Source organism: Eschscholzia californica, unplaced genomic scaffold (genome assembly GCF_041429995.1).
Source record: "Eschscholzia californica isolate CP2 unplaced genomic scaffold, dmEscCali1.0.p SCAF_6, whole genome shotgun sequence".
NCBI lineage: Eukaryota > Viridiplantae > Streptophyta > Magnoliopsida > Ranunculales > Papaveraceae > Eschscholzia > Eschscholzia californica.
The window spans coordinates 7,749,169-7,777,164 of record NW_028238483.1 but is presented as its reverse complement, the minus strand read 5'-3'; the positions used below and the strand labels follow the sequence as shown (position 1 = coordinate 7,777,164).

Sequence of the window (27,996 nt, the reverse complement as noted above, 5' to 3'; positions counted from 1 at the left end):
CAACCATAAGTTTTTTCCAGTACTTCGTAAAACTTAAAAAATTTCACAATAACAAAATTTTCAAGTTTTTTCCAGTACTTAGTAAAAGTTAAAAAACACAACCATAAGTTTCACATAAACAACTATTTATGACCCTTCATTTATCATCCTTCTCCATACCTCCTTTGATTCATCCAAAATTTTGAATGTTACTTCTACCCTCTTTCTTCTTGCTTTGTCTGCATAAGTTTCCAGCTGCGAGCAGCACCCCGGCAAATTGGACTGGTTGCTTATGTTGAAGATATCTTCCAACTGGAGCATTACGTAGAGGCCACAGTCTAGACTGTTTGATTCAAAAATAAATAGTGAGTTTAACGAAACTTAATAACTACTAAAGTAAGGAAGCAAATTTTAGACTCACCTATCCCCTTGCTGAGGGCAATCAACCTCCTTTACATAGGTTATCTTTTTTGTCATCCTTTCTTTAGCGTAAGGCCCACTTCGTTTGCGTTTGCACTTCATCTTTATCAATGTTTCTGCCAGCTGCGATGCAAATTTCTTTCCATTATTGTTGCATTGGTTAGCCAGGTTAGTGTCACGCTGCAAAGAGTTGAAGTGCTTCCATTCATTCTTTTCGAATTCATAGACAAGCAGAGTCTAGTGATGACCCTCGAATGAGTCATCTGTGTACGGAGTATTCAGTGGCGCGCACAACGTTGTTGTATGATCTTTGATGTATTGCGCTTCCAGACGCTGATTTAAATTGGCCTCAATACTTGTCTGACTCCGCTCTTGCTTGATCAAGGTCTGCAAATCGTTATATAAATTAGGCTACTATTTACTCAACACCATTTAAAAATTAATTATATGTTTGACAAGGAAACTTACAAAAAGCAACGAAGATAGGAAAATAACTTCTTTGTTCACGTCTCTGGCGTCCATTGCCAGGTGGTCCTCAAACCAGTCTATGATTTGCGAGTCACATCCCCGATTCATCATAAGTTCATCCAAATCTTTCGCTTTCAAGCAATGTTCTTTGTCCTTGTTCCACACTTCGAGGCCTTACAAAGTAACATACATTTCACCAGCCACACAATTATTTTCCAGAAAGATATACATTTACTACACAAATTGTTTACCAGACATTTTTTTGTTTACCAGACATTTAATTATTTACCAGTTACTGAGTTATTTACCTTGTCCACCCGTATGTCATGAATTCTAGCAGTAGTGATTTTTCTTTCTCTTGGACGTAGGGCCATAACCCTCCCTTTTTCCAGTTACTTATTGGTTCTTTCACTTGTTTCTTCATTGTTATCGACTCTATATCAATCACAGGGAATTTAATGGCAGCTGCTTTGGATGTTTGTTTTCGTGTTCTGGGATTATCCTTTACCCTTTTGATAAGAGATGTTGGCTTAGTCATTGACCCTTTGTGTTTCTTCGATACTACTCGTTTTGGGGGGCTGACGTGCGGTGATTTAATTTTTGTACTTGTTCCAACACGATCCAAGTTTTTGGATACTTGTTCCACCGATGTTCTCCCCATTTCTGCAATATCGGAGAAATTCTCTTCAGCTGTTTTACAAACCTCATCTTCCTTCTTCTTCATGTCCGGCTGTGGTGGTGGAGTCCATACAATAATTTGCGTCCCAAAGTTAAGATCAAAACTTGGGAAATCATTGGTATCATCCTTCATACTCTCTGTCAAATAATGTATATTCAGAAAAATAATGTTTTAACAAACTCGGAAACTTTAATTATTTCACCACATAATTTTCCAACATTACCTCTCTTGTAAGGCATCTCCTTTTCAATAGTATCATCCACCCACCCTGGCTCCTCACTTGACAAATTGATTCGAACCTCATCCTCATCATCCATCTCAGCATCGCCTTCATCATTCAGCTTGCCTTTCTTTGCTCCCTCTCCCTCATCGCCTTCATCATTTAGCATACTTATTATACTTTCTCAGAATAAAAAATAAAACTGAAAAAGAATAATATTTCCTGTAGAATATAAAATAAAAAAGAAACTATTTCATTACCATCTTCTTTGCCATCGCTATCATCTTCCTCACTGTCACTGTCTTTAAGTTGATACTTATTAGTCTGATCATTTTTCTTTTCCTCCCTTTCATCTTTCTCCTCTTTCTCCTTCTCCTCTTTCCAACTTCCATCCTCGCTTCCATCTTTCTCGTTCTCATCTTCGTCACTGTCATCATCTTGTTCCTCATCATCATCTTCCTCATTGTCTTTTTCTATACCCTCATCCTCACTTTCTTCTCCCTCATCATCATCTTTTTCTATACCCTTTCCCCCCTCATCTTTCTCGTCTTTCTCTTTCTCCCCTTTCTCTTCTTTCTCCTCTGTCTTCCCTTTCTCCTCTTTCTTCTGTTTCTCTTCTTTCTCTTTTCCCCATCTTTTGGATCTTCCATCTTACTCTTTCCCTTATGCCTCTGTGCGTTTAGCTCCTTCACGTTATCCGCAACCTTGATCAGGCCATCTTCTCCTCTAACCTGTTCTTCTACAGGAACTAACAAGCTTTGAAGGAGTGCTGAATACGCTTTGTAAGAATCATCCCTATCCTTGCACGCTTCCAACAGTTTTGCTTGAAGTTCGGCATTTTCTTTTTGTAGCTGTTCAATCTTGAGAAGCAATTCCTTTACCACTTATGTGTTCTTTGGGGTTGACAGCAACTCTGTTTCTTGATCATTTGGTGGGTACACAAATGATTCACTAACCTGATTTAATGTACAATAAACGAATTTATTTACCAGGAACCAAACATTTTCTAGGAAATATTTTTATTTACCAAGAACAAAACAATTTAAAGGTTCATTTTTTATTTACCAGAACAAAACAATTTCCCATTAACATTGATCAAATGTATGCCTGTTCCGCAGTAAGATTTGCAAGCTTCTGGTCAAATGTATCATCTATATTCGTCAAAGACCACCTCACGATCCTAGGCACCTCATCCCTAAACCTCTCTTCTCGATCAAAACATAGAGTATGCTCGCAAAACCACAGCTATAAAAAACATAGAGTATGAGACACGTGAAGTTAAGTTTGAATTTAAATGATAAAAAACATACTCACAGGAAGTAATACAAGGCACCCTGAAGCTTTTAGTGGGTCGTTGGGGGTACTTATTGATTCGATCGATTAGGTATGAGTGCACTGCTGTTGGCCAACACAAAGTTTGAATTGATTCCATTGATTGCAAGTTGAATAGAATACGCACTGGAACTGCGTAATCTGATAGCGGAGCAAATAAAACATTTGCAGAAATAGACATGATGATCAGCCTGATCACATCCATGTCATCTACCTCTCCGTTGACGACAATTCTCAGGGCATTGGATATTTGTATGCATGATACCGAACCCGGGATCTCACTGAAGTACTTCATACAGAAATCTATTTCTGGCTGCTTTAGTGCTCTATTTTTAGGGAAAATTTCTCTCACCTCTCTTGACAATGGCATACCTAGAATTAGGGCCACATCTTCAGGTTTCACTTGCATTTCTTTCCCCGCCAATGTAAACCTTTCTGTCGAACTAGAATAAAGGCAGAGAATTTGAAAGATAGCCTTGTTGGGTTTGTTTATGTTATCCCAATCTATTTTGTCTTCAACAAAAGCCATCACCAAATTTTTGAATGGAGTAACGGCTAACAACTCTTTTTGTCTAGTCGACATCTTTGGATAAGTGGTCTTCAATTGTCTCCATGTGTTTCGAAGGGCATACTTATAAGCCTTCGGCAATAGTGTTGCAAGGTTGGGTGGTCTATTTTTCCGTTCAGCTGTTGAGCTTCCAACTTCAGTTTTTGATTTCTTTCCCTTCTTTTTTTACTGCTTTCTTCTCTTTCTGGTGCAGCTTTTCTCTTGCCTTTTACATTCTCTTTTACTTCAATGGTCTCAGTAGTTTCGACCTGTAAAAAATTTACCAACCAGGAATTTAGTTGTGTCACACATTACAACAAACACTTCAAATGCATGGTCATCTTTACCAGGAATAAAAAACTTCCAGAGGAAAAATTTATATTTACCATGAACAAAACATTTGACAGTATACAAAATTATTTACCAGGAACAAAACATTTTACTGTACAAAACATTATTTCCCATTACTACTAGACAAATCCTTATCACTTGGAACAAAATAATTTCAGTACAATAAAATATTTTCAAGGAACAAAACATTTTACAGTAAACAAAATTATTTACCAGGAACAAAACAATTTTACAATAAAATATTATTCCCATTAATACTAGACAAATCCAAATCACAGTACAATAAAACATTTTCAAGAATAAAAAACATTTACCAGAAATTTTTTTATTTACCAGGAACAAAACAAATTATTTTTTTTCAGTTACATACCTTCTTCTTTCTTGGGCTTGTTCTTCTAGCCAGAATTTCTTCTACAGGTTTCTTTTCCTTTTCTGATATAGCTCTGGTGGATGTTGGTTCTTTGATTGTCAAACTCTTAGATTTCTTCGTTGTATTGTTAGTTTTCACCATATCTGCGTCAAAAAATGAAAGATCATTCACAAATTTTAGGGTTTCTAAAAACCTGTATCAAACAAACAATAAGAGATTATTTCTATAAACTTTTAGCGTTTCTAAAAACTTGCGTCAAAAATGAAAGATCAATCACCACATCTGCGTCAGAAATTTTAGGTTTTCACAAATTTTAGGGTTTCTAAAAACTTTTATCAAACAAACTTGTATAAAAAATGCAAGATCATTCACAATATTTTTGTGAAGAAGGAAGTTTAGGGGGATGAGATAGAAGTAAAACCTACTTGAATCCCTTCAAACAAACTTGTAGATTTTTTCTTCAAACAAACTTGAATCCCTTCTTCAAATGTTGTAGATTTTTGCTTCAAAAAAGCTTGAATCCCTTCTTCAACTTAATAGCAGTAGTTGTTCTTAAGAAGTAAAAGTTGAAGGTTTTTGGCTTTTTCTTGAGAACTGTTCTTGAGAATTAAAAGTTGAAGGAGGAAGATGAAGGATGAAGGATTTTGGAGGTTGGAATTTCTTGAGAACTAGCAAAAAGACCTGGAAGAGGCGTGGGATGAACTCGGCGTGGGAATGAAGTTAATGCGAAAGTGACGTTTCCTGCAAATGGTCACTTTCGTCCCTTCATCCGTCAGAAATCGCGCAAAAAATTTCGCCAAATCCCGGTTAAATTTCGATGGCACGGGTCGTAAATTCGTAAAACTCGGAGGCTGTTTTCGTAATTTTAAGTCCCTGCCTGACACATTGGACCTCCCGTTTATTTATGGGCAACCGTGGACGTCCAGCCCATTTTGGGCCTCGTTTTGGACGTCCAACCCAATCCCCCTTTATTATATAACAAAGAGGGATTTGTTGTTGTGGACCTCCTTTCACATAATTGACTTTCTGTTTGTTTTTTCTAGTGGTGTAGTTTGAATTATCTTTTTGACAAAATCGCTAGAGAACATTCCGTCTCGAAAGTTATAATTTAAACAATTCCCACTTTACCCTTATATGATTAATATTGTACTTTGGACCCCTAGTTTATTTAACTCATCTTCGTCTTCTATCTTTGACTCATCTTCGTCTTCTATCTTTGACTCATCTTCGTCTTCTATCTTTGACTCATCTTCGTCTTCTATCTTTGACTCATCTTCTTCCTCACAAACCCTAATCACTTAATCACCCTCAATATATTTTTTGGAGGGGGCAAACATATTATTATTACAAGTATATCTTCTTGGAGAGAAAGGAAAACAAAGGGTACCCATCAAATTTACTTATTCACTAACCTTTTTTTCTCTCTCTCTCTACTTTTCAAAGACTGATTTTTTAATTTGACTGAATATGGAAGGAGGATCACTTTCATCCCTTAGAAGTGGAACACAAATAGATAATAAAGTTTTATAAACATTTGAGAAGATTTGTTCAATTTCAAAATATCTTTGACCAAAACAAATTATCATTAATGAGATTAACCAGAATTATGAATCTAAGATCCCTGATAATCTAAGTAGAAATGTGGGTTTGATTAAAGAACTTAATAACTGTTGGGGTCCCTCCTTATAATAAAAGGACTCCTAGTTGAAATAGGATTTTCTTTATTTCTTGTTGGGGTGAAATAGGTTTTCAAGCCTAAAAAGGAATCCTCTTTCCATGGGAATACCTCTATATTTATCATTATAAAAAGGGAATGAAAGGGAAGAAATTATTCATATTTTCAAGTTAGAGAGTATCTTCTCAAATAATCTTCTCTAACAGTATCCTTTTGGATTAGAGAGAGAGGAGAGAGATGAGACAGAGAGAGAATCTTCTCAGATCATATCCTCTCAAGTAAGATAGAGATCAGAGAGATGAGAAAAGAAGATAGAGAATCCTTTCATAGAGAGAGAGAGAGATCGGGAGATGAGACAGAGAGAGAAGGTGAGATTTCCGAAGTGATCCTTTCAAGAGAGGCTGAAAGAGAAAAACATTGGATTGAAAAAAAGAAGATTATTAATCTTGTGAAGCAATTTAGTTTGTGTTAAACTTCTTCAAGCTTTGTGTGATCTAGGATTTGTTCAAATCCTAAGGAGTAAGAGATTTCTATTTCCCTTTTGTTGTTCAGTTTTATCCACCACAGTTGGTGGTTATCCAGTAGTGTTTCTACACATCTTGAAAAGTTGGTTAATCCTCTATTTGTTTAAGGAATAGTTGTTATCCAAGAGTGTTTCCACACATCTTGAAGAGTTGGTTAATCCTCTATTTGTCTTGGGAAGAGTTGTTATCCAAGAGTGCTTCCACACATCTTGAAGAATTGGTTAATTCCCTATTGCTTTAGGGAAGAATTGTATAACCCATAATTTAATCATAGTGGAAGATTTCTAGAATAGGTCCCGTGGTTTTTTACCTTCTATCTTGGAGGGGTTTTTTACAAACGTTAAATTATCTTTGTGTCTCCGCTTTTACTCTCATATCTTTTATCTTCATATTCCTGAACACGTTAATTAGGTAATTTTTCCTAACAAGTGAACCAGAGCTCAGGCTAGATTTATCGTTCTGAAATATGGAAGGGAGTAGTAATCACATGATTAACTTAGATGGAGAAAACTATTTGATGTGGAATGCAAAAATGGAAGATTTGTTATACTGCGAAGATCTAGTTGCATCCATTGAAAATCACGGTACAAAACCGATAAAGATGGATGAAGAAGACTAGAAGGTATTAGATCGAAAGGTTGTTAGATTTATTCAACAATGTCTAGACTCTACTGTTTTTCATCATGTATCAACGGAGACTTCTGCTTTTAGTCTATGGAGGAAATTAGAAGAGTTATATGATCAGAAGAGGCAAAAAGGCTTATTTGTTCAGAAAGCTAGGAAAAATACAATATAAAGAAGGAACCTCAATTGCTCAACACTTGAATGAGATGAAAAGTCTAGTAAATCAGCTTTCTGCAATGAAGTTAGTTTTGGATGATGAGTTGCAGGCCTTACTTCTTCTAAATTCTTTACCAGATAGTTGGGAGACATTGGTGGTGTCTCTAGTAATTCTGCTCCTGACGGCATAATGCTATGAATCACGTAACCGGTAGTTTGTTGAATGAAGAAACAAGAAGGAAATCGTCTTTAGACGAGTCTCATTCAGAAGAACTTGTTACAGAAAGACGAGGGAGAGATAAAAGTAGAAAACCTCATAACCGTGATAAGTCAAGTGGAAGATCAAAACTAAAGAAAGAGGTTAAATGTTTTGGTTGTGGAAAAATGGGTCATTACAAGAGTGAATGCAGGAAATCAAAGAAGAAAAATAAAAATGATTGATGAAGAACAAGATAATGTTGTAGCAGTTGCATCAGATGAAGACATTATCTTACTCTCAGGGTGTGAAGACACTTGCTTAAGTATGACTGAGTCAGAACTAGAAACAACATGGTTGGTTGACTTAGGTGCTTCATATTATGCTACTCCATGTAAGGATTTCTTTAGATCTTACAGAACTGGTGACCTTGGCAAAGTCAGGATGGGAAACTTAGGTTTCTCAAAATCGTAGGAATTGGAGAAGTGTAAATTGAGACAAACACGGGGAGTACATCGATTCTTAAGAATGTGAGGCATATACTAAATCTCTGATATAACCTAATCTTCGACATAACGTAATCTTCAATATAACCTAATCTCTACCGGAGTATTAGATGATGAAGGGTATCATAGTCACTTTGGTGTGGAAAGTGGAAGCTCACAAAAGGGTTAATGGTGATAGCAAGAGGAAAGAAGTGTTGCATTTTATATAGGACTAAAGCAAAATTGTGTTTTTAAGAAAAGGTGTTGAAGATCGAGAAAATCCATACTGACGACAATGGTTCGGATATGATGTCAAAACCATCACCCAAAGGCAATCATGATCTATATAGCAGTGTTGCAGGTTTGGGGGTGGTAGGTCCCTCTTCATAAGTCGGGAGGGGGAGTTTGTTGGGGTCCCTCCTTATAATAAAAGAACTCTTAGTTGAAATAGGATTTCCCTTATTCCTTTTTAGGGTGAAATAGGTTTCCTATTTCAATCCTAAAAAGGAACCCTATTTCTATTGGAATACCTCCCCTATTTATTATTATAAAAAAGGAATGAAAGACAAGAAATTATTCATACTTTCAAGTCAGAGAGTATCCTCTCAAATAATCTACTCTGCCCGTATCCTCTTGGATTAGAGAGAAAGGCTAGAGGGACGAGACAAAGAGAGAGAATCCTCTCAGATAATATCCTCTCAGGTTAGAGAGAGATTAGAGAGATGAGACAAGAAGATAGAGAGTCCTCTCAGATCATATCATATCATATCATATTAGAGAGAGATAGAGACCAGAGAGATGAGACAGAGAGAGAAGATGAGATTTCCGAAGTGATCCTTTCAAGAGAGGTTGAAAGAGAAGAACATTGGTGTGAAGAAAAGAAGATTTTTAATCTTGTGAAGCAATTAGTTTGTGTCAAACTTCTTAAGCTTTGTGTGATCTAGGATTTGTTCAAATCCTAAGGAGTAAGAGATTTTTATTTCCCCTTTGTTGTTCAGTTTTATCCACCATAGTTTTGGAGAAGAATTGTTATCCAAGAGTGTTTCTACACATCTTGAAGATTTGGTTAATCATCTATTTGTTTAGGGAAGAGTTGTTATCCAAGAGTTTTTCCACACATGTTGAAGAGTTGGTTAATCCTCCATCTGTTTAGGGAAGAGTTGTTATCCTAGAGTGTTTCCACACATCTTGAAGAATTGGTTAATCCCCTATTGCTTTAGGGAAGAATTGTGTAACCTATTATTTAATCATAGTGGAAGTTTTTTCTGGACTAGGTCCCGTGGTTTTTTTACCTTCTATCTGGAGGGGGAGGGGGGGGGGGGAGCTGCCACGTTAAGTTATCTTGGTGTCTCTACTTTTATTTTCACATCTTTTATCTTCATATTCCAGAACAAGTTAGTTAGGTTATTTTTCCTAACAATAACAATATCAAGGAAGTTCTTGATTTTTATGTTGAATTCAACAAGTAACTAAGTTAGTTCTTTCTTCATTTTTGTGATTTTGAGTTATTGATCTCCACTTCAGTGATAATCTCTTTTAAGATAGTTCTTTCATCATTTTTGTGGTTCTTTTTAGTACTTCAGGCACATTGGATTCAACAACCAAGTGAGACTTTTAATTACAACAGTTTCTTGTTTGTTTTAAGTCTTGTTCAACAAGTAACCAAGATGTAATAAGAACCCACTGAAAGGTTCGATTCTGTTTCGAAGCTGCTCAGACCACCTAGTGGCATTTGCAGTTAGTTCTTTAGATATGAGTGATGTTGATGCTCCTTATTAGTTAATTTGTGGGTTACCTACTTAGGTTGGGTTAAGTTAAGTAGAGGGTAAAATAGTATTTTTCCTTCTTAAACTACTATATTTAACTTTTTTTTAACATAATGGAGTCCGAAGTGCAACACTGGAAAAAGGGAGTCCAAAGAACGAGTCAATTATAAGAAAGGGGGTCCATACAACAAATCTCCCTATAACAAAACAAAACTTGTATAGCTGATTGGGACAAAATAAATACAAGCTGACTGGGACAAAATCAATGCATCCTATTATAATCTCAACCTTTGAGTCTAATCCCTTGAATATGAACCCTTGGATCCCCTGTTGAATTGGTGTGACGCTACATTAAATTGTTGTCTTTTCTACTTTCCAACTCTTCCACTTCCTTCGTCCTCCTTTCTTGGTTTTATTTTCCTCTAAACAGTAGTAATACAATTCTCCGTTTGCCTTATTTTTCTTTCTCCATCTCTCTTTCTCTTTCAGTAACCTTATCATCGGCCGCTTGGGTTTCAATCTACTCTAAACTTTTCAGTTTTTGATCTAATTTCAACTTACTCTCTCTGTTTTTTTTATGATTAACATTTTTTTTTCAATGTGATAAGCTTCTGAGTGCCACTAACTTTCTCTATATTTTTGGTTTAAGGATTCAGAGGAACCATAACAGGTTTGTTTCTGATTTATAAATCTTATTTGTTCATAAGTTAATTTGGAGTTCGCTGATTTAGCCAAATCTTTCTCTCTCTATGCATTTCATTTCAGAGTTAGTAGGATTTGTGTTGAGTCAGTGGTTTTAAAATTGACAATCACCCTGATCGTTATAAATCACGTAAGAATTAACAAGTTGAAATGCAAGCACAAGATAATGCCCATAGGATCAGACAGAAAGAAGTTCAAGTCGGTCGTTTCTGATTCTTTTCTTTTTTGTATTTAACGCATATGGCACGTTGTTTTTTAAGTCTTTCTAATTTTTGGTAGAATCGATGACATTTTACTATACAATGAAGAAAAAAGTGAATGAAATGGCTTATAAGAAGCTTGATCTTGATGCTTTAGTGATTCAACAAGGTTGGTTAGTTGAACAAAAAAGTAAGCCGTACATTCTTTTACGAGTATTATAGTTGTTGAGTTTCAACTCTTGGATTCATTATTTCCATTAACAAACTCAAGTCGAACTAGACTTTGGATCGACATCAAGTTTCGTACGACTTCTGCTATGTTTTCTATTTTCAAATTTAATTTTAAGGTTCTAATTCAACTAACAATCTCTATCTCTATGCTTCTGATTTAAGGTACAGTTGAATCAAGGTGACGACATGTATTCTGGAGTGGAAGCTTATTTGATGTTTAAACATAAATCAATATTACATTACAATCTAAATATGGACTACCATTCTTTTATATTCGAATTTGGGTCAGAACATATTTTAGGGCCTACATTCCTCGGAGTCTAGAGCTAAAAGTAGATTACTTATACGGATACATTTTAAGTATTAGTTAAGTATTATAAATAATCCATTGACAGTGCGCCAAAATGGTCTAAATAGTAAAAAAAATTGAGGGGTTGGAGGTCTGTAAATTGATGGTCTCAAATGGTAGCAAGAAGTTCCCAGCCTTTATACGTACATAGTGGCACAAATCAAACTTCACTAAAGATCAAGTAGCGGAAACTACAAGTTGACAATAGTCTCTCTCTCTATCTCATTACTTGTATCCAATATTTTTAACACTTCAATGGCAGCTTCAAAACTCTTATACTCTGCCTTCTTGTGCAAAAGTTGGATTCAACTTTTAAAGTAACGCGTGAATCCAAGTACTTAGCTGTGATTAACTTCTAACACCTATGATACATTATCCTAATATTGTTTATGCAATGTGTGTGGTGAAATTATTTCTATCTTTAAATTTAAAAGAGGATGCATTAGATCAAGTGATTAGAATGAATTTGGTATCTAGGAGCTCAAGGTAGTTTTTATGTTTCACATAAACCATGTATTGTTTCCATCGGATTTCTAAATTTGTCATAATTATTGTTTTCTCCTTAAACCATTTAGTAGAGATATTATAAAAAAAAACTTCTGACTGATTGACATTGTTATATGATAAGAAACTTCAAGTCCTTCTCTAGGCCAGCCAAAGATAGACGTAATACGAATAAAAACTTCATTAATAACTTCAAGATTAATATCTTAACTACTATGGACTCAACCATATATATATATAGGCTACAAGAAGACAATTTAGACTCCAACTAGGACTCTTAAAATTAGCCTCCAACAAGGACTCAATATTTAGAAATATAGAAACTCCTAATGTTAAATAGAAATCCGAAAATATAGAAACTCCTACTATTAAATTGGGAGATGCTAGAGTACCAAACTCGGTGCCCACTAAAATGCCCAACTGACGTGGATTCACTAAAAGACAAGGTTTTGTCAAAGTTTGACTACGATGGGGACCACTTTTATTTCTAAATGAGGAAATTTTGGCATTTCAGTGGACATTCTAGCTGGGCACTCTATCATTTCCCTATTAAATTAGACTTCGAAGGAGTCAAAGTCTCTAAACCATGTAAATTGGATTTAAATCCTACTTATGAATGAAAGTTCTGGTTTATGTCGAAAAAAAAAACAATGACCCTAGTACTTCAAAAATATATAAACTTCTAATTTTAAATAACTACGGAATATCTTTCTCTATCATTCCTCCTCCCTTGACAACATCCTTTCCCTCAAGCATAGTCTCCATCATCGTTAACACTAGGTATCCCTCGTCTTTGACACTTGGTATTTCATCATCAATCGCAGTATTCGGGATAAGTGCACAGACACATGACAAACAGGATGAATTTTAGTTACCTCTGGCAATTTTAAACGACACGCTAGTGGACCGACTCTTTCTAGTATTTTATATGGATCATAGTACTTTAGAGATAACTTCTGCGACACCCTTCTTACTGTAGAACTTTGCCGATACAGTTGTAACATTAAATACACCTACTCTCCTAATTCAAATACTACATCCCTCCGCCCTTTGTCAGCATATTGTTTCATCTTGTTTTGGGTAGTATGAAGATGACTCTCACGGCTAGAAGAATTTGAAACAAAACCCCCAATGACCCTTACTTGAGGAGTTGTTGCATGGCATGGCTGCTAACAATCTTCACTTTCTTCCTCTTACACCTTCCAAACTAATTTTTTTTTACCATGTATAGTGAATTTCATTGTTAAGTACTTGAAACCTAAGTTATTGGCCCAAGTGTTTGTAGCCAAATTATTCCCAATACCATATCACAACCACAAAGTTTTAGTATATAAGAATCTCCCGTGAAGGCATACTGATTTATCTTATACTCTAGGTTAACTCATTGTCCTTTGATCCGTCTACTACAATAACTTCAAAAGAGTTGTCAAGTACAATTTTAATACCTAGCCTCTTAGGAATGGAAGCGTCAATAAAATTATGTGTACTTCCTGAATCAATTAAAATGATAACTTGAGCTCGTTTAATTTCTCCTTTGACCTTCATGGTTGTAATGCGGGGGAACCGCCTAATGCATGCACTGAAATATCCAATGTTCTTCTTCTTGTGTGTGCATGTCTTTTTCAACTCTTTCAGTTTTAGTCTGGTTTTGCATCGTCGTTCTCTTCTTTTTTCTCAATGAGGAATAAAGTTTGTGTCTTACATCGATGGCCACGATGCCACATCTCATCACAATTACAACATAATTGTTGTTTCCTTCTTTCTTCGGCCTCAGCTGATGTGAGTCGGTGATGAGACATGAAAATGTCCCATCTGAATCTCTTAACTAAGGCTAGTTAGTTCAATTCGAGCAGTTACTCTGATAAATTATGTGTTTCTCTTTCGCAAATGTCTTTTACGGAGTTCGGTGTGAAAAATAGCTAAAATCGGGAGAAATACACACTTGAGGGCATTTCGGTCATTTGGATATTAAGGTGATTTGGCAATGGTGATGTTCGGATGAAATATGACTCCGTGACGAGCCTGTAGGCGAAAGCGGAAGTCAAATCGAAGTTCGGATGCGAAAACTAGGACGGTCAAAGTTCGGTTTAAAACTGGTGGACTAAGTCAACTGGAGGACACGTGGCGCAAATGCAGAGAGGGAATTTGAATTTCGGTACTGTGTTGGGCTACTTCGGTACAGTTTCGGAATTGTTCAACAGGCAGCGATCCAGTAAATCCAAACGTAGGTTGCTATGATGGTTTTGGCAGTCGGTCCCTTCATCTCCGCGTTCTCTTTGATCCAACGGCGATGGTGCCACCAGCAGATTTAATGTGACTGTCTCACCTGCTTATGCTGCTCCGCGATACACCATAACGCCTCTTTTGACAACAAGGTGCACGTGAATTGGTTACCTTCCCAAATTTATGGGAATTCATAAGCTCTTTCTATTCATAACCTCTTTTCTATCTTTATTCACAGTAATAAAATTTGAAAACAAAGAGAGAAAGAAAGAGAAACATGGGCTAGATTTTATGTGGAAGTAAATTGAGAGATCACTTAGCTGTGATTTTATGGACATTTACATAAATCTAGAGAATAAAAGCTTGAAAGGAAAAAAGAGATACCATGAAATTAATTGAAAAGAGAAGGAGGTGATTTTATTTGATAAGAAGATTTAGAGAGATAATTCAGGAAGGAGATTTTCGTGATATTCTTGTGAGAGAAAGGGTATATTTCAGAAACTACATAGAGATGGAAAGAAAGGGGAGTTGTGATAAAGAGATTTTATCTCTATTGCTTACCATTCCTAGAGAGAGTAGGATTAAGAGGATTTTTATTGTACAACATAGAAAGAAAGATTGATAATTGAGAGAGATGGCATTGGCTGGAAATAATATTCTAGTGAGAGAAAGGTACTAGATATATTTGAGAAGATCCGATTGAATAGAGAGACAAAGAAGAGGTGTTCATAAGAGCTGGAAACAGAAATTCACAGAGGAGATTGGTAGAGGATATAACTCTTCGAGAGAGAGAGAAGTAGTTGTAGATTAATCAAAAACAGAAGGAAATATCTCTTGAGATTGAAGAAAGATTGCTACTGATTCGATTTTCTTCTTTATATAACAGTGGTAAACAGAGAGCAAGGATTATCTCATCTTTTGGGGAGTAAAAATCAGAGAACCTCTTTCTATTCTTCTCCTTCTCGGGGCTTCAATAAATTAATTTTGAGAGAAGGATAGAGAGAGTTAGAAACAGTGACCATTATCGTCTTCTTCTTCCTCTGTTTTATTTTGTTTTTGTGAGAGAAACAGAGTAAAGTGAGAGAGAATTTGTACAGAGAGAGAGAGATTATTTGTATTTTCAAGTTTTTAATATTATATAACATCTCTTCTTTCAATTAGTTGATGTTTTGAGTTGAAGTTGAATTGAAAAAGAGAGAGAAACAGTAGAGAGAGAGAGGGAGAGAGAAATCAGTGGGGAAGACGAGAAAAATCCGTAGAAAATTATTTTCCCATAGGGAAATATTTTCCGAGAAGACGAGAAAATTAATTTTCTTAAGGGTTTGTTTGTCTGGAAAACAGTAAAAACAGAAGGAAATCTGCTCCTTAGGGTGCGTTTGACTGCCAGACAGGAAATCTGCAAAAAAAAAGTTTAGTTATTCTTCCATCCTCTCTTATTATTCATACGTATTACTGTTAATCTCTTTGATCATGATTATCCAATCTCTCTAGTTTAGGATTTTGATCATGTTTAACGTATATCCCTTTTTCATCATAATATCGTTGATTAAACTCTTATCGTAGTTTTAGTGATCTTCTTTCATTGTTTATACTTCTAACTTGATGCATCATGATTAGATTAGGTTCTTTTATGATTGATGCTTGATAAGTTGATATGCAATAGTTAGAAATCCGTGATTTGATAAATGAGTTAACTTTTGTCGATGATATAATTTTCATTAGTTATGCCTCCGATTTGATCTATCATTATTAGGTTAAATTCTTTTATGGTTGATACTTACAGGTGTAACTCAATAGTTGATTTATCATCATTCGAGAAATTTGGTAACATAAAGTCATTGATGATTAGGTTGTTATTTGACAATGATTAAGCGGATTCGAGACCCTAGACTTCTCCCCCGTCGAGTTCACTTCCCATTTTTACTTGTCTAATTATTTGCTTTAATATTTTATCACCAAAACCAAAACCAATTTTGAAAAGAAAAACCGTGATACTTCCAAGTCTTAGAATAGGTTTCACTTAGTCCATGCGGATCGACCCGGTCTTACCGGATTTATTACTTGACGCCCGTATACTTGCGGGTGGTGACCTATTTAGGAAACTTTCTAGGCCCATCTGTCGGCGAAATACTGGTGCTTCATTATTAATCTGGTTTGGTATTCCTGGTGGTCTTGAGTTTAGTGGTTCTACATTGGTAAAGGGTTTTGGTCTTGTAATATTTATATAAGTTTGGCGTCTCAAAGAGACTTTTTCATCTTGTAATCTAACTATAGACATTGCATCATGTAAGTTTACTGGACTAAAGGATTTAGTTTCTAGTCTAACCTCATCTTGCAATCCACTCATGAAACAACTCATTAAAAACTGTATGGTAAATCATTAACCATGTTTAAAAGACGCTCAAACTCTTCTTGATATTCAAAGTAGGACCTTGTTTCTCGTTATTTTGCTAGTGCAGCCCCTGCATCTTTATACGTCTTCTCCCAAAGCGACCTACAACTGCTTCGACAAACTTTTTCCATGAACAAAAATAGTTACCTCTTTTAGCCCAACGATACCATTGTAATGCTTTTCCATCCAAGTAACCGATTGCAAACTGAATCTTCTGGTCTTGTGCAGTGTTATAAAACTCAAAATATTGTTCAGCTTGAAAATCCATCCTTCTAGATCTGATCCGTCAAACCGTGTAAAATATATCCTTTCACCTTTGAAACGATCACCTCTCTGAGACACAATCTCTCTATTTTCGACCAATCTTCTCAATCAACAATGTTTGATTTACAGTCATCTCAGTCATCTTCTCCGCCAATTCACCTAATTGCTTCTCCGTTCTTGCTTTTTCTTTTCTTTTCGAGTTTGTACCATAAACGAGGTTCTCTAACGAAGATGAAAGTAGTGCGCAAGCGAATGATAGGAGCGTCTGCTCTGATATCAATTGATAAGAACCATCAAGTACTTCTCTAGGCCATCCCAAGATAGACGTAATATGAATAGAAAACTTTTGTTAATAATTAACTTCAAGATTAATACCTTAACTACTAGAAACTCAGCAATATATATAGGCTACAACAAAAAATTTAGGCTCCAACTAGGACTCCTAATTAGACTCCAACTAGGACTCAATATTTAGAAATATAGAAACTCTTAATTTTAAATAGAAACTCAAAATATAGAAATTCCTAATATTAAATAACTATACAATATCTAATTAGACTTCAACAATGACCCTAATACTTCAAAATATGGAAACTCCTAATTTTAAATAACTATGAAATATCTTTCTCTATCATTATATGACCAATATAATTTCCTTCCATATTATCTCAATTCGACGAAAAACCTGTTACTACAACTGTTTTTTCTATTACAACAATGATAGCTTAAGCTCCTAAAAAGTACTTAAGCCGTAATCTACTCAATTCTTGTCCAGATTGGTGTTGGTCCCACTATCTTTTTACCGATCCATAAGAAGCGGTTAGTTACTTAATATGTTTGTGGATACCAAACAATACTTGTATAACTGAAAGAAAATAAAATGAATCATTATGCTACTAGTGAAGTTGGGGTTTTTTTTTTACTCTGTTTCGTTTTTAATTTGAAAAACAAAACTCAACTTCATTTTTGTTTGTTCTGATGTAGGTATGGTTGTATGAATAAGTCATGAAGATACTTCATCTTTATAAGGTACTAATTCCAATCTCTTATATTTGTTCTCTAATCTACTCTTTGTACTTGACAAGATTTGTTATATGATCGATGTTTTTGATCGATACGAAATGAACTGTAAGTATGGAGTTGTTTTGATGATTGATATCGAGGTTTTTAATGGGTCTCCATTTAGGTAGTTGTTAATTGGTTTTTACCTATGATTAGAGGAAGTGATTTCAATTTTCTTCAAAATGCTGGTAAAATTATGATCAATTTTGCATAATGAGGAAGACAAGGTGAACGCGGAAGAGTTAAACCCTTGCTAAGAGTATGTGGTTATTTCTGGAGACATTGTGGCTATTGGTGTTCTTTCAATTATGTTAGTTTTCAAAACATTGAGAAAATTATTTTTGCCAAAAACATTGACTCAATCTACAGTATAGTGTTGGGCAATTAACCAAACGACAATAAGTTAGATCAGTGGGTCGGGCAACTGCATTTGGTTGGGAGTCACTCTCATCATGGTCAACTAGATTCACCAAAGAGCATTTCAACGGTCCTTCAGGCGGTAGGTCACTGGAGAAATGGTGGCACGGATGCCGTCCAACTCTCCACCGGAAGATGAAATCGATAAAGTGTTGGAGAAGGAAAAGCAAAATAAGAGAATTAAAGAACTTGTAGCTGTTTGGAGAAATAAAATCAAAAAAGTAAATTTGTTGGTAAAGGAAATAATAGAACCTGCTGCGGAGGATCTTATTGAAGGGATTAATAAATGGTTGAAATGTATAAATTGCATACGAAGAATCCTGAATTCCATACAGTTGAGAAGTTGGCGAAAGATTATCGGATAATGCAACAGAGGGTTCATGTTATTTTGTGGTTGAAGGGGTTTGAAGAAGAACAAAAGAAGAAACTTTGTCACCCTTTGGATGATTATGTTGAGATTTTGCTTGATACTTGTCCAGAGTACGTTATAAAAATCTCACATTTTTTAATATTGTTGCTTTTCTGAAACCCTTTTACGTTTGATTACATTTTACTATATGGTCTCAATCCATTCATCATCTGTTGTTTCACTACATAGTATATTTGAAGTGATTTGGTACAATTAGTTTCCGAGTCTTGGGTTAAAAGATCATACATTCACATGAAAACAGTTTATCTAAATGATAATTACATGAAAAAAGTTTGGTGAAGAGTTACTAGGACACTCAAAATAAGTAACACTGGCCTTTCATTTAATTATAGATTCATGTTGGCGTTTAGTAGCCACTTCAAACATTGCCCATATACTTTAAACATTGCCCATGTAGATTAATAGGTCCAATTTACTCGACATACTAGTGTTCTCAGCAGAATCTCAGACATCTAATGTCTAACACTAGTATCCCCAGGATCTCTTGCATAAGCATAAGATGAACTAGGTAAATAGAGATTGTTACCTTAATCGCTATTTTGCCACAGACTTAAACGGTTGAATATAAGAAGAACAAGAGCTCCAATTGTAGCTCCTCTACTTGAGACACCGAGTAATCAACTTGATCTCATACCTCAAGTTTAGCTAGAACTTTAATGGTGGTTAGACGAAGAACACCCTCTTCTTTAGACTAGATAGATAGTTGGAAACTATTATCTCTTTCTTTCTCTACTTGATGTTGTAGAGACAGAAATCTCTTTGAGAATTTTCCACACCTTATTCTGATCTAATGAGGGCCTTATATAGATTACCAAAATTAGAGTCCAACCCTAATTAGGTTTCGTAAAAGCCAAAATAAAAGCAGAATAAGGATTTAATCAAAAATAGATACTACCTTCTATTTTTCCATCCTTACTCTGGCCCGCCACCCTATGCTCTAATGGGCTGGGTTTGGCTGACCCTATTAGCGTGGTCGGCCATGACTTGGCCGACTCACTAATGGGCTTTAAGTACACGACCAATTGGGTATGATTTGGACATCAATCAGGATTGGTTCATCCCATGACTGTTGGATCCAAACGGGACCTCTACAGACACACCCCTTTCAATCAATGGCTAGACCCAGACAGCTTGACCCTCCCAACACCCGACCCACTTTTTCCAGCCCGCGACTTTCCTTCCACTCAAGAGCTTCGTCTCTGTGATTCAACCTCTTGATCGACGTCGATCGGCCGTCGTCGAACGCCGCCCCTCCCATCCGTTGCTCCCTTAGTCCCTTGCAACACCCATCTCTTGATTGCTTCGACAACTCTCTTTCTCCACCTTTTTACAACCGACAGGCCTGAGACTTATCTCTACCACTCTGGTCGACTTTATGGCTTCAACAGTTGAATCTTCAACCCTTTCCGGACTGATTCCTTGACGCAACATGATTTGCCACTTTGTCCAATCCAACTATGACCTTATCTAGGTTGGAGCTCATGTTTTCTGGCTTCTCTACCCGACTTTCACCACACATTCGTGTCATATTCTATTACCTGTCACCGCTATTGTTTGCGACACTTAGTTGTTGTTGCAAACCACTTTACTGTGACAAAACCTTTTCCCTTTATTGTCACGGTTCTCGTCTTATAGAAATCGTTGGGTTTCTTTCTATTTTTTTCCTCTAAATAGTTTTTCTATTTGACATACTTTCGAAGTTCCCACCACGAAATCAATTTTGTGGGTTTTGTCTTTTCAAACATCACCCCTTCACTTTTTCTCCGACTTGTGTTTCAAATTTGAACCCTATTTTTTTGTTTATCATTACTTTCTTTTCAAACCTTACGAACTTTTCCTATCTCACTTTTATCTCGCCGATCGGCTGACTTTTTTCATTTCAAGACTTATTCCGCACATGCTCTTTTTGTCGATTTTAAACACAAAAACATCATTTTGTTATCCCTCATTCTGTCCATATTTGACATTCTTTCGACAAAGATTTTCTTGTCAACTCTACCGACAATCTTACTTGAGTTGTCACTTCTTCAACCTATTTTCCGTACTTACTCGTTCAATATGTTTTCGATGATGCATTTTCCATCAAACATAACTAACACATCACTATTTTTCTTCGATTTTGACTTTTCTATTTTTAGCACTCGTGATTTTTTTTTTCCAGATACACTGCTACATCCAGTGCAGTACATTAGACTTTGTTTAGTAAATTCTTAAAACTTATTCTCTTGAGTTTTTCAACTAATTTTTGCCGACCCATGATTTCTATTCCTTCTCCTTCATTGAGAACAATTCTTTTCCTCGGTACAAATGTTGGTGACCTTAATTCTACGGCTGCGACACTTCTCTCGGGAATGATTCTCTCTATCCAACCTCCTTCGTGGATTATCGATAGTGGGGCTTCAAACCATGTCTGTTTTTCTTTACACCATTTTAGTTCTTCTGAACTTAACTTTCTCCTCCATCGGTTTATGTTCAAATCCCTGATGGAAGCACATTTTTGGTTAAACATATTGGAAAAGTGATTTTTTCTAACTCTTTACATATCGAAAACGTTTATCATATTCCAACTTCAAATTTAATTTGATTTTTGTATGACAGTTATGTAAATCTTTACATTGTATTGCGACTTTCTCACCTTTTTAGTCAGTCTTTACAGACACCTTGACGACTCATTTGCTTGGACAGGCTGATGAGGTTGGTGATCTATACCTTTACGCCATAAATCTTCAACACTTACTCTCCATAAGTCGCTTGACCTTTGGCACAGACGAGTGGGACATCCTAGATTGGATCATCTCAAACACTTATCTCAGTGTTTTGATTTTATTCGCTTTGGCTAGGGTTGGGAAAACAGTCCGGAAACCCGAGACGCGGCCCTAACCGCCCGGACCGTTACGATCCGGCGCCCGAGTAAGCCCGGCTCGGGCTTATTCGACCCGTGCTATCAGGTTAAACAAGTCGAGACTCGGGCAAGGCCTCCTACCCGAGTCCCGACCCGTTATACCCCGCCCGCTACTGCCCGAAATCCGAACGTCAGTATCCTCCGCCCAATCACTCGTGTAAGTTTATGATCGAATGGCTAAGGGTATAAATTTTTGGCCTTCAAAGGGCCTTGTTTTGTGAAGCAAGGGAAGAGGTTAAATATATGACCTCTACCATTGCTCCTTTAAGTTTAACCCAACAATGTGGCACTAAATAGTTGGAGCTTACTTAGATTTTGTGCTTTGAAGCCCCTTGTTTTGGCTTCTGGAAGAGGTTAGATATATAACCTCTACCATTGCTCCTTTATCTTTAACCCAACGATGTGGCACTAAATAGTTGGAGCTTACTTAGATTTTGTGCTTTGAAGACCATTGGTTTGGCTTTAGAAAGAGGTTAGATATATAATTTGAGTCCTTTAACTTGGACGCTTTAGTCTGTTTCGAGGTGTTATTCTAATAAGTTGATCTATTTTTCTTGATTAGATACTTCCAAAGGAGTTATCCAAGAAAATGAACCAAGGAGACCCTAGAAGAGTCAAAAGCGCTTACAAGAATCCAATGAGAAGTCCCTAAAGCCTAAAGAACAAAGAAGAAGTAAGGAAAGAAAAACTCAACACGAGTATTTTGCACCTAAAAGGGTCAAAATATAGTTTACGAACGTCTATGAAGTCCTGGGAGCATGATGATCACTTTGGTGAAGACTAGAGATGAAAAGGATAAGAAATGAGCAAGTTATGAGACAAGGGCAAAATAGTCATTTTGCAACCTTGGGATCAAGTTAGGGAGTCCATGAGTCGAGCTAAAGCTAAATGGACTCAAAATAGCTTGAAGGAATCAAAATGAGTAGCTAACTACAAAGGAAAGGCAAAATGGTCTTTTGGTAAAAATAGAAATAAAATACCCTAACTAGTCTCTACACTTCATCTTTTAGCTTAGAAAGGATGGGGAGAGGAAAGATAGGAGAACTTAGGGTTTTGAGCTTAAAGGAACAAGAGAGAGAGAAGGACTTGGCCGGACCTAGGAGCCTTTACCCCGACAAAGAACTCCATTGGCCCGGCCAAGCAAGGGAAAGCAAAGGCCAACGAGTTTGGAAGAAGGAGCAGTAACTTGGGGTCGCTCGGGCATTTCATCGAACACGTATGGCACATCGGAAGTTTGGAAAGAAGCTTCTTGAGCACGACCAGGCATAGGCCAAACCTAGTTGAGGCCGAACTTGGCAGGGGACGAAGCACGTTGGAGGACGGAGTTCCCTCAAGCATTTCATCAAACACCTTGTGTGCGTAGGAAGTGCGGCGAGGAGCACGCTTGAGGCTGGGACGTAGCATGCTTGAGGCACGGGATGGAGCACGCTTTAAGCTGGAAACTCACTGACGCAGTTTGTTAAACACTTGGTGGGCGTTGGGAGCACGGGCAAGGAACACACTCAGCTCAGGACGGAGCGCGCCTCAACATGGAAAACGACGTGCTGGCCTGTGCCAGAAGTGTTTTGGCCGGGCCAAATTGAGTTTTTCTCACTTTTGCTCGAGCCATTTGTGTTTTTCTTGCTTTTAAGTTAAGTTATCTTGATTAATTCTAGGGTCAATTTAGCTACAATAGTCATTAATTTCTAGGGAGACAACATACCAAATAAGAGGAACTCACGTTTTCATGCACATTTTTGGTATATCTATGACTTAACCCTCTTATAAGTGATTGAAAATTGTCTAATAATCTCTCTAGTTCTTAATTGCAACGTGTTTTATTATTCCTATTAGTTGATATAAGTGAATTAAGTCAATTACTATGCCATGACCATGATTTTAGACTCGATCTCCCTTCCGAATAAATGTTTATGTAAGAATGATTCCATGAGTAGCTAAGTCTCTTGTCTATTGTTTTGTGATGAAGTCCTGATTACATAAAAGCATATGTTTGGTTGGTCCGGTTCTTAATTTCGATGCAACACTTATGTTTTGGTTTATCGTTTAAGATTGTTTCATGTGATCTTATGTCAAGCATATGTCATAGTTATTTATTAATCGATCTTTTAAGACTCTATATTATTAGCATATGATGACCCTTTGACTAGTTATGACCATTAGATATATCTAGCACTTAGAGCGTCTAACTTTGAGCCGAGTAGGTTAGAAATCTGGAATAAAACCCAAGCGAAGATATTTTTACGTGTTTCAAAATGGATTCACGAAACTTGACCTCTCTCTTATTTCGAAGTAAACCCTAGCCTCCCAACCACTAGTAAATAGGTTTAAGTTTAGTTATCTTTGTTTCTTGTTTCCTTTCGATTCATATTTGATTATAAAACCCCCTCGTTTATATTTTTCTTTCCGTTTTAGTCAAGGTTAGCTAGTAAACATTTAGACTGGTGGATAAAACCTTTCAATATCCGAGTTACCTTCATATCTTCGTGGATCAACCTTGGTTTTACCGAGTTACTACTTGATACCTCCACTAGGGTTTGCATCTTTTTGGGCGCATCAATAACCTCTACCATTGTTCCTTTATCTTTAACCAACAATGTGGCACTACATAGTTGGAGCTTACTTAGATTTTGTGCTTTGAAGACCCTCGTTTTGTGAATTAAAGGAAGAGAATATCTATATTATCTCTCATTGAACCTTTGTTTTCAACCCAATAGTGTGGGACTAAATTGTTAGAAGAGCCTTATTTTATAAATCAAAGAAAGAGGTTAGATATATAACCTCTACCCTTGCTTCTTTATCTTTAACCCAACAATCTGACACTAAATAGTTGGAGCTTACTTAGATTTTTTGCTTTGAAGACCCTTGTTTTGGCTTTTGGAAGATTTTGTGCTTTGAATATTCCCGCATCATTGGCGATGATGCATGAATTGTCCAGACGTTGACTGACGTCTGGAAGTCAAGAACTGACCTAAAGTCCAACGGGTCAACCCGACTTAAGGCAGCAGAACAGTTAAAGCCCTCAACGCTCCGCCACCTACACCCCTAATTGGGAGGTCGGCCGGGACAAGCTAAGAGGTAACGTCTTCGTTTCGTCCTCGACACAGACAGATCAGCCCTCGAATCTCTAAATAAATGAGGGGGGTCCACGTAAGCTAGGCCTCTGCCTCACACCCTAAACTGGGGAGGCAGGACAGAGTTGCAGACTTACCGACTCAATCCCGGAATCTCCCTTAAAAATCCCAGACGGTTACAGATCTTAAGTGTTTAAGCAAGTTTGGGCTGCAAGAGTCTCCAAAGAGAAAGTATTTCCTCAAAGATCTATCACCTCGGACGGATATCTACGAAGTATCCTTGAACATAGGACCTTCTTGTTATCTTAGATACGAGATAGACTCTAAGGGAAACCCTAGATACGACTAAAAGGTAACTTCCCTAAAGGGTTGGACGACAACCGCCTCACCTACGCCATTAATCACAGTTGGCCTAAAATCTCCTATAAAAGGGCTCCCCCGTCGTCTTCCACAAGACATCTGGAACTTCACCCTAAACTACCATTACCTCCATTGAGTAACACAAACTCTCCCACAAAAGGTTCAATCAATATTCAATCTTTTACTGCAAAGAACACCCTGACTCTCTTGAGCGTTGGAGCGGTTTTGGAACCTTTTGCAGGTTTTCCCCCCAGGAATTAGGAGCTAGGAGTAGGAGCTAAGATCAGGAGCAAGGAGTGGAAGAATGAATCTTAATCAACTCACAAAATATTCGATCATAACGGAGGTTGTCATGCATCAACTCCCTTTTTCATGCTAATATAACGGAAGGCCATTTTTTGACATCAGCATTTGGCGCTAGAAGGAAGGGTCTCTCCAGCAATACCATCAGTTCGGTAACCCGAACTCACTCTCTCTCTCTCAATCTCAAAACGAACCGCTTTCATTAGCCTCCCAGGCAATTATGTTCACTGGAAGACGCACCTCCCGGAGGTCTTAGGATGAGCCCCACACATCCAAGGAGTGGTTGGCCGAAATCGAACGACTCGAGATGGACCAGCTGAGAAAAAAACAAGAAATAAAGAGGTTGTGGGAGAACTTGTGCCAAGCAGAAGTTGCCCGAAAGAAGGCAAAACGGAGCAACAAATGGGGTCAATCAGAAGACAACACCTGGAATTCTTCCCGGCACCTGGGATCCCTTACTCGTCAGAGCCAAGGGACCAACAACCACCGACTCGTTACCCAAAACGTTTGGGCCAAACAACAGGTGACGCCGGAACGGTGAGCCCAAACACGACGGACACCCCAGAACACCAAGAAGCCGATGTGGGATGCATGAGCGAACCGCCCCTCAATGAGATAGTCATACACCAGCAGATGGAGTTAATCCACAAGTTTAACGAGGGACCGAAAACTCCAAGGGAGGAGCCCGACGAGAACCGGAAAGGAGAACATCGAAACGATGGAGACCGGCAACCCCGTCCCAAAGGAAAAATCTTTCACGACAACCCTACAGCAGATGCGGAGAAATAAGGTATGACTTGCCTAATTAGTACGGCAAACAGTCTTTCTTCAATTTATCTTACAATAAGGAAGTAGCCCATGATGTAGTAATAGTTATAGTATCTATTAATAAGTAATACTTCTTAAAACAATTATTATTCAAGGAGAAGTTCTAGTTAAACTTACTTTGCGAAAGCAAAACAGACATCCTTGGTAGAGGAAGCGACGACCAGGGGCCCTAAGGAGAATTCCTAGCTAAACATACTTTGCGAAAGCAAAACGGACATCCCTAGTAGCGGAAGCAATGACTAGGGGCTCAAAGGAGGAGTCCTAGTTAAACATACTTTGCGAAAGCAAAACGGACAACCCTGGTAGCGGAAGCAACGACCAGGGGCCCTAAGGAGGAGTCCTAGCTAAACTTACTTTGTGAAAGCAAACGGACAACCCTGGTAGCGGAAGCGACGACCGAGGGCCCTAAGGAGGATCCTAGTAAAACTCAACTTTACTCGAGCAAAACGGATAAACCCTGGTAGCTAAGGCTACGACCATGGGCCCTAAGGAGAACTCCTAGTTAAACTTACTTTGCTTCGACAAAACGGATAGCCCTGGTAGCGAAAGCAACAACCAGAGGTCCTAAGTAGGAGTCCTAGTTAAAACTTACTTTGCTCAAGTAAAACAGACGGCCCTGATAGCAACAACCAGGGGTCCTAAGGAGAAGTCTTAGTTAAACTAGTCGTGCTCAAGCCGACGAAACAATCCTGATAGCGAAAGCAACGACGAGGGGTCCCCAAGGAGAAGTCCTAGTTAAATTAGTCGAGCTCAAGCCGACGGAACAACCCTGATAGCGAAAACAACGACCAGGGGTCCAAGGAGAAGTCCTAGTTAAACTAGTCGTGCTCAAGCCGACGAAATAACCCCTGATAGCGAAAGCAACGACCAGGGGTCCAAGGAGAAGTCCTAGTTAAACTAGTCGTGCTCAAGCCGACGAAACAACCTTGATAGCGAAAGCTACGACCACGGGTCAAGGGAAAGCCTTAGCTAAACTCCGAAACTACTCAGAAAATATTTCACAGGGCTCACTTGGGTTCTATTTTGCAGATGGAATTAGTAAGTTAGGGCATGCATATCTTAGAATAGGTATGACTTTAACATTTCTTGTGCAGGAGAAGACATTCGGAGTCGAGCGTAGTGAGTTAGCAAATCGCATTAGTAAGTTAGGGTTGCACTAATGAGATAATCTATTATACGGGTCGAAATTCATATGTAATTGCAGGAACAAAAGAAAGATGGTCGACATTCTAAAAGAAACAATAACAAAGAGCAAACAGGGGCATGATAAGCAAAGAAATCTTCATCAAAGAGATAGAACCTAGTTAGTTGGAGTACATATCGGAACAGGAAAGAAGATAGTCTAGACAAAAATAAAAGTTCACCAATCGAAACAAAAGAAAGCCGAAGGACAAACAGAGAAGCCAGACACCCAAAATCATAGTCCTTCTTTGAGGGAGAAGGGTCAGGACCTATGCTTGAAAAATCAGAAATCGGGACTAGTCGGACGACCCGGGCCTAGCTACCAGTCGGGATGACAACGGGACCAGTCAGATTTAATCAGTTTAAGTTAAAATATAAACTTATAATTATACATATGTAATTACATATAAAATTCAATAAAAAGAGTATTTGTTTACCTTCATCGTAGTCTGACATTCACCCAAATTCTCTCCTCGTAGAAATGTTTGTTCCTGAAACACTCAAACATATACAACGTACAAACATAATTCGTAATTTATAATAGTCAAAATTTAAATCAAATAAGCCTAACAAAAGTAGTTCATAGTCACACAATCCATAGTTAGAATTCATCATAATGTCTAATGAAAATAAAAGCAAAAGAAAACGACGCTAAATAACTCAATCCAAAGCTGCAAAGTACGATCCCTTCACTTCAATATCATCATCATTATCCTCATCAACAAGTTCCATCGTAGGGCGTGATGTAGGAGTAGTTGAAGAACTCGAAGCCATTTGACTTCTT

At 37.4% G+C, this 27,996-nt stretch overlaps 1 protein-coding gene across 1 annotated transcript; it reads right to left on the bottom strand.

Moving 5' to 3' along the window:
* LOC147531535 (uncharacterized) lies at positions 1-27,986 on the bottom strand. The gene is made up of 13 exons (XM_086649738.1): positions 27,895-27,986; positions 4,367-4,559; positions 3,872-3,914; positions 3,226-3,533; positions 2,874-3,011; positions 2,422-2,617; positions 2,027-2,284; positions 1,770-1,919; positions 1,176-1,683; positions 868-1,040; positions 401-786; positions 79-322; positions 1-22 (listed from the first exon to the last, which is right to left on the bottom strand). The coding sequence occupies exons 1-10, from the start codon at positions 27,984-27,986 to the stop codon at positions 983-985; spliced, it is 1,944 nt and encodes a 647-aa protein (XP_086505864.1). The 3' UTR covers positions 1-22; positions 79-322; positions 401-786; positions 868-982.
* Positions 27,987-27,996: the final 10 nt, after the last annotated feature.